The sequence below is a fragment of the Mastigoproctus giganteus genome, chromosome 3, assembly GCF_048544385.1.
Source record: "Mastigoproctus giganteus isolate SK-2022 chromosome 3, ASM4854438v1, whole genome shotgun sequence".
Taxonomy (NCBI): Eukaryota; Metazoa; Arthropoda; class Arachnida; order Uropygi; family Thelyphonidae; genus Mastigoproctus; species Mastigoproctus giganteus.
In genome coordinates, this window is record NC_143577.1 from 124,042,664 (window position 1) to 124,059,449 (window position 16,786).

The following is a 16,786-nucleotide window of genomic DNA, read 5'->3' on the forward strand; positions in this document are numbered from 1 at the left end:
GAAGCAAATATCCGAAAAGCTTTCATAAGGAGACAACAGCTTATTGTTGTTAATCTTGAGTATTGAAAAAGCCTTCAATACCACTTGGCAATATGGTGTTCTTCAAGATCATCATTCTTTTAGTTTGAGAACCCAAATTTATACAAAACTTCCTACACCACAGAACATTTCAGGTTATATATATGAAAAATTCATCCAAATCATTTGAACAAGATGAGGGTGTACTGCAGGATTTCATCCTCAGTGCAACATTATTTACAATAAGAATTACAAGCATGACACAAACATACCAAATTACATTTGGGTCGTACATTATCTCATTATCTCTTGTCATTCACAAACTATGAATATCACTAAAGTCAACTCTAACTTTCCATGACCAAATTAGAATCAAGGGCGCTGTGGAAAATCGCTGTAATTTGTTTCTGTAAAAAATGCAAACTAAATCTAGATCCAGAAATATATTTAAAAAACAATCTAATTCCTCTTACCAACAATTTTTGTTTTTTGGGCTTATATTTAGATAATAAACTTAATTTTGCTACTTATATAGCTTACTTTCAGACAAATTGTCTAAAAAATTTGAACACCCTAAAAGCTGTCTCTGCTGAGTCCTGGGGTACTGATAGCATCTCCCTCTTACATCTCAAGAGAACCTTAATTCCACTTGGATCATCAGTATGTGACTCAGCAAGAAACAGTTTTCTATTGCATATGAATACCATCCATTAGAGTGCCTTTAGGATAGCTGTGGGAGCCGAAGATCTCCCACAGTAAATCCTTACTGTGTAACTGTGTAATGTGGCAAAAATTATAAGTAATTCAACTCACCCCAGCTGAGAGTTTATTATACCACAATAAACTAATGAAAACTGTCCTCCAGGACTTTGATTGGAAGAGCTTATGCTCAGTTGGAACACTAACTTCTAGCATATCTTCCAAGATGTTACTACCCTCTGAACCTCCCCTGGCTGAATTCTCACTTCTTTTTGACAATTTCTTTCTGAGATAGGGAAAATGCCCCATATTAAACAGCAACTTTCAGCAGCTAAACCAAGAAAAAGTAGACTGAATGGCAATGACTGCTATTCAGTCTACCTTTTTTCCATCTCATCCCATACTGAAACATCCTATCTAGATTATGTCAACCATCCAACCAGATGGTTACTGTCTGCTGGATCCCTGGTCATGTATTCTAAGTAATGAATGTGTGGATTGTGTTGCTAAACAATGTCAAAATTATCCCCTAAATCCAGTATATGAGTGACCCTGTCAAAATAGCTAAGCAGATTTGTTAAACATGATTTTCCCTTTACAAAACCATGCTGAATATCCTTCAGAATTCCATTTCTATCTATATGATCCTGAATTCCACCCTTGATCATTGTCACCATGATTTTATTGAAATTATACTAACCAGTTGGTAATTTCCCACTATACTGTTATCCTGCGAACTAGCACTGAATGGCTCAAAAAATTAATGATTTTATACATTGCAAATATGTTGTAACAATGAATGTCCAAGTTTGCAGATGATACGAAGGTTGGCAGGCTTGTCAAGGACACTACTGACACTATGCTACTGCAACAGGATCTGGAAAGGTTGAGAGGTGGCAAATGAAGTTTAACATTGACAAATGTAAAGTACTGCATATGGGAAACAGCAACCCCAGAGCAATGTATCAACTCTGTGGTACTACACTGACAATGGTAGAGAATGAATAGGACCTAGGGGTAATTGTGCAGGCAGATATGAAGTTCTCTGAGAAGTGCAGATGGGCTGCAAGAGTAGCTCATGGTGTCTTGTCAATGATATACAAGAATTTTTCTAGCAGGGATAAGGAGGTGATTATTCCCTTGTATAAGGCAATGGTCAGGCCACACCTTGAGTACTGTATACAGGTCTGGAGGCCTCATTTCAAGAAGGATGTAGAGATGCTGGAACGAGTACAGAGAAGGGCAACAAGATTAGTGAATGGAACAAAGGGGTGCTCTTATGAAGAAAGGCTTAAGTTTTGCAAATTACAGTGTCTGGAGACTAGGCACCAGCGAGGTGATCTGATAGAATTGTATAAAGCCTTGAATGGTTTGAGCATGCTCAATGCTGATGGAAATTTTCCTCTTGCTCAGAATAATCACCTGAGAGGGCATAAATTCAAATTGAGGAAGGACAAATGTAGGATAGACATGAGGAAATTTGCCTTTAGCCAGTGGGTGGTTGGTTGGTGGAATAGACTTCCATCCCTTGTCGTGGAAGTTGATAGCCTAAATAAGTTTAAGGCTCAGCTGGACAGGTATTTCAAACGAACAGAGGGGTGAAGTGGAAGTGGTTATTTTTTATTATTTTTTTTAAATTTTTTTATTTAATTTTATTTTTTTTCTTTTTGGCTGATGCTGCATAAGCTTGCTTTCTTGCATCAAATGCCTCTACTAATGCTAATGCTAAGTTTGCATCATAAAGCCACTAGTACTACTATCTCCTAACAGGACATGGAGTGATCCGTCACAAATTACACCTTTTCGGACTCGAAAACAACCCAATGTGTGCATGTGGCTCTGTGGAGACCTGGGGACACCAGATGTATGACTGCGAACTTTATGAAGATCTTCGTGTTGAATTAATCATCCAAGTGCGCCTTAATCCCAAAAACCGGGAACACTACTTACTTGAAGATGAAGCCTCATATATAGCATTCACCAAGTTTGCCCAGAACCTGTATGCCAGACGATTGACCATTCCTCTGCCTGCAAACTTCGAATAGACGTGTCAAACAAAGCTTCTCAGAGACCCCCAACCAGACGTCAGGTTTGACTGCTAGATCCTTCATGCAGGACAAAACTGGAACTCTTCTAAGAAGTGACAAAACTCCACTTCCCAGAACATTGACTACTGGATGGGACAACAGTCCCACGAATGACACCCAACTATGACATTTTGCACAACCTATTCAGTTAAACCAACATTGGATCGCCTCTGCTGGGCCTCGTTTTCTGGATGGTGCGGACTTGACCCTGCGGTCTGGTTTGCTTCCACCCATGCACACAGGCCACATTGGCAACCTGAGCCGGCTCCCTTGTCTAGTTCACTATCTCACCTCTTCCTGGCAGGGTGGGGAGGGGACAGTTTGCTGCCCCCTACCCACCCTGCCACCCTATTTCTTCCCTCTGGTGGGGCATGGGTATGCCCCACTGTAAACTGGAGTTGCCTTCCCTTTCGGCTCCATATTTCTATCTCCCCCCAGTCTTCAGCCTTCATCCCACTCTATCTGACAGCAACGTGAACATGTCCCACACAATCTAAAATCACGAATCAAAATTAATTTTGCCCAACATTTTGGACTTCTCCTAGCGCTTCCCGTGACGCATACGAGATTTTTTTTTTTTTTTTTTTTTTTTTTTTTTAAGGTCCTAGCCACTGAAATCTCAGGAAATTAGGTGGCAGGACCTTCCAGAGTGAACTATATACTAGTGAGTACCTGGTCTGCCTCCACGGGGTGAAAGTGAGACAATGTCGGGCCTCAGTAGGGGTCTGGCGGCTAAATGACCAGATGAACAACGGTACAAAGCATCACACATATCCAAAGTCCATACACTTTTAAATCTCTGGCTTTTCCAGTCAACTGGTTCACCAACAATGTAAACTACGCAGAGATGGGGGAAATCCCTGGTGCCGCTTGACCCTAAACACACTTTACCAATAGTAATAGTAATCACTGTTTTTCCAGGTTTCATTTTTTTTTTTTTTTTTTTTTTTTTTTTTGTCTTTCATCAATAACACTTAAGTACCACCTGTCATTACTGTCTTATTGGCTTGCTCCGTGCTGCTCTGATTATTAAATGATTCACTTCATAATTTCATTCATATACATTAGTTAATTTTTGCTTTTATTATAAATATTTAATATACAGGGCTTTCATTTTAAAAGTAACCCACATTATTTGTATTAAGTACACCAGTGTCAATTATGAAAATTTGAAATTATGTGAGGGTGCTAATGGAGGATGTTAAGAAATGAAGGAAGTGAAAGATTGTCATAGTCCATGGTTTAGTCACCACATCATTACTGGTGAATGAATATCATGCAGTATAATGCGTTTTTTTAGGGGGAAGTTATTTGGGAATGAAGTCTTATAATGATTGTAAACAAAAATATCTTGAAAAATTCCCTAACACTAACCATGTGTGTTAGGGAATTTTTCAAGAAGTTTTTGTGAGTGTGATGGATCAGTTGGGAATAAGGAACATGAAAGAAGAAGAAGAAGCATTCTTCCATGTGACATTTTAGACCAGTGCTACTTAAAGTGTGGTCTGCAGATCAGTGCTGTTTGTTACTGGTCCACGCCGAATTGTAAATTGATTGCGGACATTACCAATCCCCGACGATTTGTCCATTTCTGGTCCACAAGATTTGTATTTTACAAAAGTACCAGTCTGCGATGGATTGGAAATAAAAGAAACTGGTCCTTCATCACAGATAGTTTGAGAAGCAGTGCTTTAGATAACATTAGACAAACAATTTCGCAATCTCCAACAAATCTTTACAGAAACTCGGTATTCCAAAACGGGATAATATTCAAAATTTTTTTTTTTTTAAATGGATATCACTTGGTTCAGCTCATTTTGATGTAAGAAAACACCTAAAACTTTTTCCATACTGAATCCACAGTATGCATGCACTTCAATTTTAGGATAATATTACAATTTTCTGAACTATCAAAACTATTAAAATTTTCTGAACTGGTTAAAAGTGTACTTTGCTGTAAAGGTATTAAATGAAACTACAGGTGGTACAGTGGCTATATCAACAGTCAAAATTGGAGAATGTGGAGTGCAGGAAATGTGCACATTTTTTACAAAATCCAGTTACATGACCAAAAAGTTCTTGTACTGAATTTTCCTAGAGTGTTGCGCAAATCAGTGAAGTAAAAGGTAGAATAATATGAGGGGCTACTACATATATATGCACACACTGTACAGTCCATTCTTTTTTTTTTTATTTCTTCTATATTTCTTTTAATATTTTCTGCAGAATAAAAACAGAATGCTGTTGACTTCTTTTTTTATATTGTTTTGTAGGAGGAACAGCAGCTTCTGTTTCACTGATAACTGGTTCTCTTGGTCAAGCTTTTTCCGTACTATCCTTTGATGATGAATATAGACAAGTATGTTTCCAGTCGCTTTACAGAATTGTTTATTCCTGGTTAAGTTTAATAAATATTGATTTAACATAGTAATGTCCCCTAATTTTAAGGACCCTTACAAAATAATTTTTTTATAAAAAATTCTTGCGTTCAGTCCATTTCAATCCATAGTATCTTGTGTATTGCTTATATCAATCAAATATTTACAATGATAAAAATATTTATATATTAAATTGTGTAATCATTTAAGAAATTTTTAAAACTGCTTAATTTTACTGTTGCGAATCTTTTTTTCAATATAACAAACTATTGTTTATAGAACTTTCTACTTTTTCCCTTTAGCAAGAATATGGACTTTACATTCTTCATGCATACAAATAAAAAATTTATTTTGACTTCAAGCTTCTCGTAATAAATCACTGCCCTAAATTCAGGCCACTATTTAGAAACTTTACATAAATTACCTCTGTAGCATATTTTACTAACTTATTGCCCCGCCTCTACAGTTGAGGATGATAAATATTATTGAAGCAAGTCTATTTGTCATTCTCAATTTTAATTTCTGGTAAAAAACAAACTTTATTATATTATAAAGTGTTTAGGGCTGAAGCTTCAAGCTATGGAAAAGTCTAGACTATGTATAAGTATAGGGTGAAAGCATCAATAATCTATAGCCAAATCTGAATTAACAGAATGTTAGCAAAACGGCATCGTTTTAAGTTATATCTCATATTGTGAATACCTTCACAACGAGTTGCCATGATATTGCACTACTTTGAATAAGTAATGCTTCACCTGAGGAGAAGACTAATGTTACTTATTCTCAGATGGATACCACCACCCAGACGGCACCGTTTTGAAATATGGTATGGGATAAAGTTCTCGGTTATCCTCATACTATCCCTATTAGTCTTAGAAAAGAGATAAAGATGTAGGAAGGTGATAGTAGGATAGGTAGAGGAAGGAAATGCCATAGAAGGAAGAAAGGGACAGTTGCTCCTTCAACTCACACTCAAAGCTCATATATTCCTCGAATAGGCAATTCTTCCCCAGTAAAGAAGACTGTTGTTACCTATTCGAGGAAACTCAGCTCCTTCGACTCACACACAAAGCTCATATATTCCTCGAATAGGCAACGCTTCCCCAGTAGAGAAGATTGTTGTTACCTATTCAAAGAAACTCAGTGGCCATCAGGCTCCCAGATGGCACCGTTTCAGGGCTATTTTGTATTTGTGTGGGATAATAAATCAACTATCCAGTTGTCCTTATTAGACTTAGAAAAACAAAAAGGTAGAGGGAAAGTAATAATAGGAGTGGAAGAGGAAAAGAAACGGTGTAGAAGAATGAAAGGAACAGTAACTCCTTCAACTCACACCACTCAAAAACTCAATAAACTCCTCGAATAGGCAACACTTCCCCAGTGGAGAAGGCTGTTGTTACCTATTCTTGGCCGACTGGGCTAGCCGGGTGGGTAAAGTGCCTGCCTGGCAACCCAAAGGTCGCGGATTCGAATCCTGCCTCGGACTTGGATCAAAGTACTGCAAAAACCTTGGGAGGTGCATTATGGCCACAGAAGCCTATGCGCCAACAACTACCAAAAAAAAAAAAAAAAAAAAAACCTATTCTTGGAAACTCTAGACATCATCAGGCTCCCCCTGGTGCCGTTTCAGGGCTATTTTGTATATGCGTGGGATAATAACTCGACTATCCGCTTGTCCCTATTAGACTTAGAAAAGCAAAAAGGTAGAGGGAAAGTAATAGTAGGAGTGGAAGAGGAAAAGAAACGATGTAGAAGAATGAAAGGGACAGTAACTCCTTCAACTCACACCACTCAAAAACTCAATAAACTCCTTGAATAGGCAACACTTCCCCAGTGGAGAAGGCTGTTGTTACCTATTCTTGGAAACTCCGGACATCATCAGGCTCTGCCTGGTGCCGTTTCAGGGCTATTTGGCCCTTCATCACTTGGGTACCTACCCAAGTGATGAAGGGCCATTGCATCACTTGGGTACCTACCCAAGTGATGCAATGATGTCAAAACAGTTATGAAGTATAACTCCACAATATGAGAGATGCCTGATGGTGTATGATGTGTTTAGACTATAAAGCGTTTAGGGCTGAAGCCTCAAGCTATGGAAAAGTCAAGACTATGTATAAGTATAGTGCGAAAGCATCAATAATACATAGCCAAATCTGAATTAACAGAATGTTAGCAAAACGGCATCGTTTTAAGTTATATCTCATATTGTGAATACCTTCACAATGAGTTGCAATGATATTGCACTACTTCAAATAAGTAACACTTATTTCAAATAAGTAACACTTCACCTGAGGAGAAGACTAATGTTACTTATTCTCAGATGGATACCACCACCCAGACAGCACTGTTTCCATAGCTTGAGGCTTCAGCCCTAAATGCTTTATAATCTAAACACATCATACACCATCAGGCATCTCTCATATTGTGAAGTTATACTTCATAACTGTTTTGCCATCATTGCATCACTCGGGTACCTACCCATCCACTGAAGAAGGGCCAAATAGCCCTGAAACGGCACCAGGGGGGAGCCTGATGATGTCTGGAGTTTCCAAGAATAGGTAACAACAGCCTTCTCCACTGGGGAAGCATTGCCTATTCAAGGAGTTTATGAGTTTTTGAGTGGTGTGAGTTGAAGCAGTTACTGGCCCTTTCATTCTTCTACACCGTTTCTTTTCCTCTTCCACTCCTACTATTAATTTCCCTCTACCTTTTTTCTTTTCTAAGTCTAATAGGGACAACTGGATAGTCAAGTTATTATCCCACACAAATTCAAAATATCCCTGAAACGGTGCCGTCTAGGTGATGGTATCCATCTGAGAATAAGTAACATTAGTCTTCTCCTCAGGTGAAGCGTTACTTATTCAAAGTAGTGCAATATCATGGCAACTCGTTGAAGGTATTCACAATATGAGATATAACTTAAAACGATGCCATGCCGTTTTGCTAACATTCTGTTAATTCAGAATTTGGCTATGTATTATTGATGCTTTCGCACTATACTTATACAGAGTCAAAACAAACTTTAATAATTTCTGTTAAAAAACAAACTTTAATGATTGCAATTTCTGCTGTTAAGCAGTTGCTAGGAAACAGAAATTACAGCTGTCTCTCTCTCTCTCTCTCTCTCTCTCTCTCTCTCTCTCTCTCTCTCTCTCTGCTGCTACTGTTAGTGTGTGTGCTTGTTTTTTTGTACATTAGAACACTTGTGTTATTTAATTTATTATTTTATAATAGGTGTACATGAGTATAATTAATGATTAAGCAATGCTTCTTTGCCTATAACTTATGTCAGTATTTTCTGCTAAGTTTAAATTAAGTACATAGGAAAGTAATAGTCCTGAATTATACTGCAGTCTGTCATCATTAGGATAATATTCAGAGGGAAAAAATCCAAGTTCAACCTCTGAGAGATAAACTTATAAATCTTACACCATTTCAATTATTTGAAATGATGATTGGTGATATATTTGGGAGGTGTCGGATTTTTTTTTTCCGATGCTGTATAAACTTTCTTGCATCATTTGCCACTGCTAATGCTAATATATTAACATTTTGATTTATACAAAGCATCATGAATGAAGCAAAAAAGAGTAGATTTCATCCATGTCACTACTGATATGATGCATATAAATATCACTTAAAAAAAAAAAACTACAAATTTTTATGCATCACTGTGTTGGTGTTCATAGAAGTGGCAGTATCTTGTAGATAATTTAAATAACCTGCTTGATTTTTTTTCACGACACAAATCAAACTTATTAGTTTTTTTATTTTTTAATATGCTTTGTTCTTTAAATAGCCCCTTGTTTTCTTTTAATTCTTTAAATTTTCCACAAATTCAGATGTGGGAATATTGTTCCCACATCTGGGGTGGTGCCCCCAAAACCTCTCTCAGGCTTCTCGATTCCATTCAGAAGAGGGCAGTTAGGTTAATTAATGATTCATCTTTAACAAAGTCTCTGCACTTGCTGTCTCATAGATGTACTGTTTCTGCTGCATGCCTCTTCTACAGATACTTCCATGGGCACTGTTCTTCTGAATTGGCTTCTATAATTCCCGCTCTCTCTTTCAAAACAGTCCGAACACGTGCCGACCCACCAGCCAGCATCCATTTACTGTCCAACTCCAAACTCACAGAACCAACTTTTCATCTTCCTCGTTTATTCATTCAACTGCCGTTTTCTGGAACAACCTTCCTTCATACGTATTTCCTGAAAATTACAGTCTACAGAAGTTCAAGTCAACAAATATCTTCTTTCATCTTCTCAACCTCCAACCCAAGCACAGTACTAAGTACTATAGGTTCTAATACCTCTCTTGTTTGGGGTTTACATAAAAAAAAAAAAAAAAAAACATGTTTTTCTTCATACAACTCAATGAATTCTGCTCCAACAATAGGGAAATCTAATCTACATTTTTAAAACAGAAATGCACAAAACTAGAGATAAAAGCGTGGACTGTGCATTAACTGTACATTATTTTCATAACAATATAAGTTAATTTTGTGACAAATGAGGAAATAGTTTCATCATTTAAATAGTAAGCTGAATCAGACAGAAATTTAATCTGAGGAAAGTACATTATGGTGAATATATACCATGGAAACCAATGGCTAGTGAAGCATTTAACCTCCTTAAAATTGTTGGTGGATGAATTTTAAAATACAGAATCTCGCAGGCAGAGAAATAAACCAACATCTTTCAAGCAGCAGAACACTGGTAATTCTTTTAAAGCTGCATAATAACATATAGTACGTAATGTATATATGAGTGCAAATAATGTAATTTTCTCCTGTTAAAATTTTCCTGCTTTCCTGTAGATAGAGTGATTTTAAAATTGATTATCCAAAAAAACAGACTGTCCGAGATAGTCCCAGTCCCTAATTATTTGGATAACTGGGATTTGTACTGTTCTCAGAATTTTTTGATTTCAGTGGAATTCTGTTATTTTTTAGTGATCACCAAATCTATCCCAAAAGAATATGGGTCAAGAGAACAGTCTCGGCATAAGGATTCATAAATAGGCAGTAGGAAACATTTTCAGTACATCTGTCTGTTGATTAGTAGTAAATTACTGTGAATGACACTGGATTGTAGCAATTTATCCAGTAAAAGTAAATCAGATTTCATTTTATCTCAACTCATATCTGGGCACTTTGAGAAACAAAAGGTTTTTACTTGAAAAAAAAAAAAAAAAAGCAGTTTGAATTCTGAATTCGAAGTCCATCATTGCTTGACACTGGAAAATCCAAATCAGTATGCTGTGTTTATATATCTATTAACTTTATTTATTTTATCTTTTTTTTCACAAATTAAGTATTATGATTCACTTTAAAAACATTGGTTTTGAAGCTAGCAGTAGAGTTTATGACAATAAAACAACTAAAGATCTGCTGAAAAACCCAGGGAATCCTATTAAATACAGCTCGATATCAATCCTATGCTTACAGAAATACCTAACAAGTACAGGTCAAGGTTGAAAAAAAAGTCGCAAGTTAGGGTTAAATTTGAAAGTATCTGCAATTCTGCCAAGACACAATAGGAAGGAACATGATGAGAGCCTTCTCAATCAATTCGGCCCTGGAGAGATTGTGAACGGCTCATGGGGTAGAAATTTTTTCACCATGGTCTGTGCTTGCTAACAGGAGAAACTGCTTCTAAAGGTATGGGATATAGTTAAATAGAAAGACTGCAAGAATATTTGCTGATGCTATCGGGCAGTGTTGGTTGGGTCGGAACCTGCTAGCTTGGGGGAAATCACAGATTGATAAAGTAACGGTAGCCACAGGCAGAGGTGAAAGTGATTCTTGCACTGCTTCTATTGGAACGAGTAGTAGACTGCAAAGGGAGGTACTAGGGATAATCATGAAACAAGTAAATACATGGTCTGTGTTAGGGTAACTAAGAGTAAGAACAGGTGTATGTATTCTTGCATATACACAAATACTAGAAGTATAGTAAATAAATTTGATGAATTTGAAGTGCTGGTCAAGACATCAAGAGGCGATATTGTTGGGATATCAGAGATGTGCTACAACACAGATATAAGCAGTGCACAATTGGAATTTGGGGAGTACAATGTGTACAGAAAGGATAGATAGGGTAAGAAGGAAGGAGGGACTATGCTGTTAGTTAAGAAACACATAAAATCATCTAAGGAAGTGCATCCAGTTGATATGGGTGGACAGTGCAATGTTAAGTACGTTTGGTGTGACATAAACACTGGGAAAGGGAAAATGAGAGTGGGAGTATGTTATAGGCCTAATAACTCTGATGAGTACAACAAACAGTTGTGCAAAGAAATAGATTGGGTCAGTAAATCAGAATGCCTTGTAATGGGGGATTTTAACTTTCCAGATATTGACTGGAACTTGTGGGTTGGTCACTCACATGCTAGCAAGACTTTTGTGGATTTTTTGGATGATTGTTTTCTACAGCAACATTTTCAAGGGGCAACCAGAGGGAGTAATACCCTTGATCTGATTATCAGCAGTGATTATTCATACATTAAAAATTTGCAGATAAAGGAACCAATAGGTGATAGTGATCGCATGTCTACTGATGTGGAATTTACTAAAACGTGTAAGTATCATCAAGGGTTAAGGGAAGGGTTTTTGTTTTCGTAAAGAAGACTATGGTGGTTTCAGGTTAGTTTTAAGTGAGTTAGTTTTAAATTCTACACAGTGGAATCAACTGATGATGTTACTAATGGTGAATTCCAAATGGGAATCCTTCAGGGACTTAATCTTGGAGACTACTAGGCTTTTCGTACCAACTTGGTCCTTGACGTTGTCATTCTCTCAGATATGCCAGACAAGCTGTACTTGCTAACTGGTAGTCTAAAACACTGATGGAACTGATATTCCGGTGACACCCAAGTCAAGTGGACCCAATTTCGGCGAAGTCCAGACGGTCTGTGACAGCCAAATCCTCTGCTTGCACCTTCATGATGGTGAGTCTGTTAGTAATCCTGGGTATAACCTCCATGCACAAGTACATGGTGGGTGACCACCCAGGTGTGAACCAACGTAAGCAGGGGTCGAGGTGTGGTGCCCACACCACATGGAGGAATGCCGCCCCTCTATGTTACCAGGCAGTACTAGGTGGTAGATGACTCTCATCAACCAGTGCAATACCACCACTTTGCTTATTGGAGGCTTGAAGAGGTGGAACCCAGGTTTAGTGTCTAGAGCTAAGTTCCGGTCAACCCTTCCCTATCTCTTCCATCATGCAGTATGATTGATGACTTTTCAGGTTATGATGAACATCGTGGCGAGATCCAATATTCCTTCCATTTCGAGGGTACAGCTCTAAAACATGTTTTGCAGGCCTGCCGCTAGTTAGTACACCACACCGAACCTATTGGTAACTCTCTAGGAGGCTTCCTGATCAGCTAGTGTATAATCTTGCTACCTCTACTCTGCCAGATAGTGACTGGAGGGAGTACGAGTAGTGTGTATGTGGGGAGCATTCTCGAGGCCACGTTATGTCAAGGATCTGGATATATTCTTACCATGTGTATGCCATATCCAAAAATTTCATTACTTCATACAGCATGTCCCACTCACTTTTTCTTACTATTGAATACACCATGAATTGTCAAACTAATAGAGAAAACTTATCTGCGAAAAGATCTAAACCTCCCAAGCACTTCCTAATTCATTTCACAAATATACGTGGTCTCAATTCTAATCTCAACGGTGTCCATTTCTACTTGCAGTCTACCAATCCCATGTACTTTTTCTGACAGAATCTCAGTTATCGATTGATTCAACTACTGCTCATTTCAGATGCCCAAATTATTCGCTGCATGATTTCTTTCGCCTCAAAGGTGGTATGTGTGCATCTGTCCGTTCTGATATTCCCTGTCAGAGACTTGGCAGTTTGGAATCTCCTCTCTTTGATCTTCTCTGGCTTAAAATCTCTCTACTTCATTGTGTCAAATTCATCTGTTGTCTCTACCGTTCTCCCAACTCCACTAATCATTTGGAGCTCTTTGACTTCCTCTCTTTGCAATTTGACTTTCTCCAGTCCAACTTTCCTAACAGTGAGGTAATTTTCCTTGGTGACTTTAATGTTCACAACCCCAACTGGCTTCCATTTTCTAATCACACCTACCCAGCTGGTCAAGTTGCCGAGGCTTTTGCAATTACTAATGACCTTGCACAGATTGTTCATTTACCTACAAGAATAAAGGACAATCCTAATCATACAGCCAATATGCTTGATCTTTTTCTCACAAACAACCCTTCTAAGTACACGGTGGAAGTGAGATGTCCTTTAGGCACTTCAGATCACAACTTGGTGATTGTCTCTTCTCCAATGGAACCTTTATCTCATGGCTATTCCCAACCTCGTGTTGTTTGGCATTACAAGAATGAAAAATGGGATGACCTGCGAGATTTCTTTTCCTTGGTCGGATTACTGTTTCAAAACTTCGAATGTCAACATTTGCTCAGATCGTGTCAGTGAAATTATTCTTGCAGGAATGGAATCCTTTATCCCACACTCCACTTTAAAATCTTGTCCTTTATCTAAACCTTGGTTTTCCAATAAATGTGCTAAGGCTGTTCAAGAGAAGAATGTTGCATATCATAATTGGCTTGTTTCTAATTCTCCAGTTTTATTTTCTGCATACACCAAACCTCTCAACAATTATAAAGCAGTTATTAATCAGTCCAAACTAGAGTTTGAGCAGACTAAGAGTAGAAAACTTGCTTCTTGCCCTAATGGTAGCCGAGCATTCTGGTCTCTTGCCAAACTATTGGCCGCAACTTTTGCCCATCTCTGCTCCCACCTCTGTCCAAACCAGATGGTTCTGTTGTCACTTCAGCCAAGGATAAAGCTGACCTGCTAGCATCCCATTTTTCTTCCAACTCATGTATTAATGATCTTGGTAAAACACCTCCCACCATTCCCAATATGCTCCATTCAATGCCCCCTGTGGTCTTCTCCCAAAAGGATGTCAGAAGGATTTTGACGAATCTTGATGCTAAAAAAGCTCCAGGTCCCGATGGTATTTCTCCACTTGTTCTCAAAACCTGTGCTCCTGAACTTACTCCTATTCTTTGCCCCCTTTTTTCACTTTTTTATTCCAAAGGTGTTTTTCCTAATGCTTGGAAATTTGCTCATATCCAGCCTGTTCCTATAAAGGGTGACAAATCCCTCACATCCAATTATCGTCCCGTTGCAATTACTTATACTCTTTCTAAAGTAATGGAGAAATCAGTTAACCACCAACTCTTAAACTACCTAGAAACCTTCCGTCTGATCAATGATCGCCAGTATGGATTCCATCAGTGTCAATCCACTGGTCATATTCTGACTTATGTTACCCATTTATGGACTAATTCAATGGAAAGGCTCGGTGAACACAAGTAGTTGCTCTTGACATCTCAAAGGCTTTCGATCATGTTTGGCATAAAGGTCTTCTAAACAAGCTTCCATCTTATGGTTTGCCAACTGTTTTTAGTAATTGGTTATCCAGTTTTCACTCTGATCGCTCACTGAGGATGATGGTAGATGGTTCTCTGTCTTCTAACTTCTCCGCTAATGGTGGTATTCCCAACAAGGTTCAGTTCTTTCCTCCACTCTTTTCCTCTTGTATATTAATGACCATCTTTCATTGACTGGAAATCCTCTCCATAGTTTCGCCAATGATAGCACATTGCATTCCAATTTCCATTTTGAGAAACCTTGTCCTGCTCAATCAGTTTCAACTTCTGGAAAATCTGCTACCAATTCCTTAAATGCCGATCTTCGGGTAATTCTCCAGTGGGGCAAAAACAACTTAGTTAATTTCAACCCTTCTAAAATTCAGTCTTGTCTTATATCTCACAAAAAGGATTCGTCTGTGCCTATGCTTATCTTTAGTGACACTCCGATTTCTAGGCAAAATGATATATCTCTTTTGGGGATTACCCTGACTTCTAATCTCTCTTGGCACAAGCACATTACAAATATTGCTTCCTCTACATCTAAAAAACTTGGTTTTCTCTTTCGCTCTCGCCTTTACTTTTCTTCCAAACAGCTGCTCACTCTGTATAAATCGCAAATCCACCCTGCCATGGAATATTGTTCCCACAACTGGGGTAGTGCCCCCAAAACCTCTCTCAAGCTTCTTGATTCCATTCAGAAGAGGGCAGTTAGGTTAATTAATGATCTCCACTCGCTGTCTCATAGATGTACTGTTTCTGCTGCATGCCTCTTCTACAGATACTTCCATGTCCTCTGTTCTTGTGAATTCGCTTCTATAATTCCCACTCTGTCTTTCCAAATAATCCGAACACGTGCCGCCACCAGCCAACATCCATTTACTGTCCAACTCCAAACTCACAGAATCAACTTTTCATCTTCCTCGTTTGTTTATTCAGCTGCCGTTTTCTGGAACAACCTTCCTTCATACGTATTTCCTGAAAATTAGTCTACAGAAGTTCAAGTCCAGTGTCAACAAATATCTTCTTTCTTCTTCTCAACCTCGAACCCAAGCACTGTACTAAGTACTATCGGTTCTAATACCTCTCATGTTTGGGGTTTACATAAAAAAAAAAAAAAAAAAACCCTCAGAAATACTGTTCAAGGTTCAGGCCTAAATAGAAGTTAGATGAATTAATGAGGCTCATGGCAGAGAAAAAAAATGCATGGTATGCATATAAATTATCAGGTGACACAAAAACCTATAGCAGATATAAGCTACTCTGTAATCAAGTAACAAAGGAGGTTAGTCAGGCAAAAAGTAGATTACGAGAAATCTTTGGCAAAGGATGCAAAGAAAAGTAGCAAAGAATTCTTTACTTGTGTAAACTCTAGATGGAAGGGGTTGAATCAGATTGGTCTACTTAACATAGATGGTTCAACTATTGATAATCCTGCTCAAGCACCTGATAAATTGAATGAGTATTTTGAATCTACATTCACACATGAGGAGTTCAAGGAGGGGAATGCCAGAAGTTTATCAACTCTAAGAGGGAGCTATGTGATTCTGTAATAACTGAGAGCAAAGTGGAGGAGAAATTGTTGAAGTTAAACATAAAAAGGCACAAGGGGCAAATGAAATCTATACAGTTACAGTGAAGGAGGCAGCAAGGGAAGTAAAAAAAAACCCTTAGCCATAATTATGGGAGAATTCCTTAAAGTCAGGGGAAATCCCCATTGACTGGAGATAGGCAAATGTATCCCCAATTCACAAAAGGAATACAAAGGGTGAAACAAATAATTATAGACCTGTTAGTTTAAATTGTGTTCTGGGGAAAATAATGAAGTCACTGGTTAAAGAGGTGATACAAGAGCACCTAGACAAGACTGCAGTAATAGTTCAAACACAGCATGGGTTTGTTAAGGGGAAGTCTTGTCTGACCAATTTGATTGGATACTACAATGTGGTCACAAAGGAACTGGATGCGAAAAATAATTTTGATATCATATACTTGGATTTCAGGAAAGCTTTTGATTTAGACTGCATTACAAATTGGAGCGGTATGACATTAAGGGCAAGTTGCTGCAATGGATAAAGGGATGGTTGAGAGGGATATTGCAGAGAGTGGTAATAAATGGACACTGCTCTATGTGGACTAATGTTACTAGTGGAGTTCCCCAGGGTTCGGTT

The 16,786-nt window shown here is 38.2% G+C and overlaps 1 protein-coding gene across 1 annotated transcript in view; it reads left to right on the top strand.

The window, feature by feature from the left end:
• Positions 1-16,786, top strand: part of LOC150088255 (intermembrane lipid transfer protein VPS13A-like) — a 3,009,916-nt gene that overhangs the window by 2,713,055 nt on the left and 280,075 nt on the right. The window contains exon 73 of the mRNA XM_090370087.1: positions 5,078-5,163. Coding sequence (XP_090226213.1) covers positions 5,078-5,163 — 86 coding nt within the window. The remainder of the gene's footprint in view (positions 1-5,077; positions 5,164-16,786) is intronic.